General features: G+C 37.2%; 1 protein-coding gene across 1 annotated transcript; it reads left to right on the top strand.

Moving 5' to 3' along the window:
• Positions 1–852: 852 nt before the first annotated feature.
• LOC141052193 (olfactory receptor 5AR1-like) lies at positions 853–1,785 on the top strand. Its single transcript, XM_073549412.1, has one exon. It carries the CDS (start codon positions 853–855, stop codon positions 1,783–1,785), a length of 933 nt encoding a protein of 310 aa, XP_073405513.1.
• The last annotated feature ends 597 nt before the right edge of the window (positions 1,786–2,382 follow it).

Genomic DNA, 2,382 nt, shown 5'->3' with positions numbered 1-2,382 from the left:
TTGTTAATTGTTAACTGAGGTCACCATGCAGCGCTAGGATACAAAGCTTGGCCATTGTAAAACAGAATGTTTCCCACATAAGCAAGAGCTTTACAATGTCACGGAATGTAATAGATGATAGTGCTATCATAACTCATTATTTATGTCATAGGAAATAGCCACCATCATATTTCAACTAATGAAAGTGGATAAAGACCCCAACCAATGTTTTGCCTAGTGGTCTCAATGTTCAGTTCAATTACACAGAGCAAAGCAATGAATCTGCAACAGTGTCACCTACCTACTACAACAGGCCACATAGCTTTTTTCCCTGAAAAGTTGGCCCTGCTCTATCATGACATAAAATGGTATGATTATTTTGATTTCCATTCTGGATTCTCCATGTTTCAGGGATGACTAGTTCAAGGCAAATTCCATGCAGCTTCTACCCACCCAATCCCCTACACTAATAGGTATACACACATAGGGAGAGACCTGTCACTTTAGGAGAACCAGGTGGGTTGAAGCCTCCATGGACTGGTCTTAAACTAGTCATCCAAGATATGTGGTCCTCATCCTGCTTTTCAAATTATATGTAAAACACATCCGGATGCATTAACACAATCATTGTCTGATTCATGCTATCTTAATTTCTACTGTCAGGTTCACTTTATAATACATGGTGACACACTATAATTGCTGTATGAATCACATTGAATCAACAGTACATTAAAGAGACCTTGAAATATGCAGGTTTGAAAATCCCATCTTTTGCAAAACTACATTTGATCCTTATCCGCATGTATGTTACAATTTATTCTAACGTTCCCTTAAACTAACCAATGACTTATCCATACATCTTAGGCCCTACAGATGTACAAGAATAAAACCGTCATTGAATATTTTATCCTGGAAGGATTCTCGGACACCTCAGAATTACAGATTATGGTCTTTGTTGTAGTTCTATTTGTCTATCTGATTGTTTTTGGAGGAAACATGATGATTCTCATACTGATCTGCTTAGAACATCATCTCCACACTCCCATGTACTTCTTCTTGGCCAATCTGTCCATCATTGACGTCTTTTTTACCACCTCCGTGTTACATAGAATTTTCACTAGTTTCATGACTGGGAATAAAAAGGTTTCATTCCATGGGTGCATGATACAATCTTTCATGACCGGATCCTTCACAATTCATGAGCTGTACATACTGACGGCCATGAGCTATGATCGTTATGTGGCCATTTGTATTCCATTGAGGTACAAATTGATTATGAACCAGAGAACATGTGTTGTATTGGCTTCTTTCTGCTGGACCTTAGGATTTATTTTCATATGTCCACATACTTTACTACTATCAGGTTTCTCATGTTATACCTCCATTAAAGTCAACCACTTCCTCTGTGACATCATCCTTCTAATGAAGATGACTTGCAGTGATACCTCTGTATTGGAAATATTATTCTTCATTGAAGGATGGCTTCTTTTTACTATTTCCCCATTTCTTCTCACTTTTGTGCCCTATATTTTTATAATAATTGCAATCATGAAGATCCGTACCACCACAGGCAGATCTAAGGCCTTCTACACGTGCTCCTCACACCTCACTATTGTCATCCTTCTCTATACAATGAATGTTATGCAATATATGATACCCAGCAATCTAGAATACAAAAAACTTTACACTTTGATCAACACAGTTGTGGTCCCTTTGCTAAATCCACTGATCTACAGCTTGAAAAACAAAGACATAAAAAATGCTCTAAGGAGAAGGAGGACATCCAGGTGTAATATATCTGTTTAACTCAATCAGTCTTCATTATATATTGATATTGTAAAACGGATGTGATTTTTTTTTAACAAATCTGTATAGGAAACATTAATACTCAATGCTGTGGGCAAATCTTGGCAGAGAATTACTGTTGATCAATGAAAGTAAATTAACTAAATACAGAAGCAGTATTACTGCATATATGTTATGTAGATAACAGGGTGTGAAAAGGTCCTGGGTACACTGGTCAAAAGTCAGTAACGCAGTGGTACTCAATGTCAAGCAGCAGCTGTAAAAGGAAATGTGATTTTCAGAGTAAATTCAAGGAGAGATGTAATATTTAAAGGCAATAGTTTTCTTAAAGTTGATATTATTAGCACATATTAAAGGGGTTATGTCTGGTCTTATCCTATCAGTCAGCAGTCACTCTATGTGACTGCAGACTTGCAAATCCTCTCATCTCATGCGCTACGCACTGTCAAGTGACCACAGGTAAGTTCTATGCATTCTCCCGTCTATGCTCCATTCAAACCCTTTCAAGCTCTTTAACGGAAACTCGACCTTAGTAATATAAAAGTGACCTCAACATATAGTGCTATGGATAAATAAATAGTAACTGAAGTTAACCAA

Source organism: Dendrobates tinctorius, unplaced genomic scaffold, assembly GCF_039654945.1.
Source record: "Dendrobates tinctorius isolate UK_male_01 unplaced genomic scaffold, ASM3965494v1 ptg000158l, whole genome shotgun sequence".
Lineage (NCBI taxonomy): Eukaryota > Metazoa > Chordata > Amphibia > Anura > Dendrobatidae > Dendrobates > Dendrobates tinctorius.
The sequence above is the reverse complement of the archived record's forward strand: the minus strand, read 5'-3'. Positions and strand labels throughout refer to the sequence as shown.

Coding starts and splice junctions, on each gene's coding strand:
- LOC141052193 (XM_073549412.1), top strand. CDS start 853: ATGTACAAGAATAAAACCGTCATTGAATATTTTATCCTGGAAGGATTC.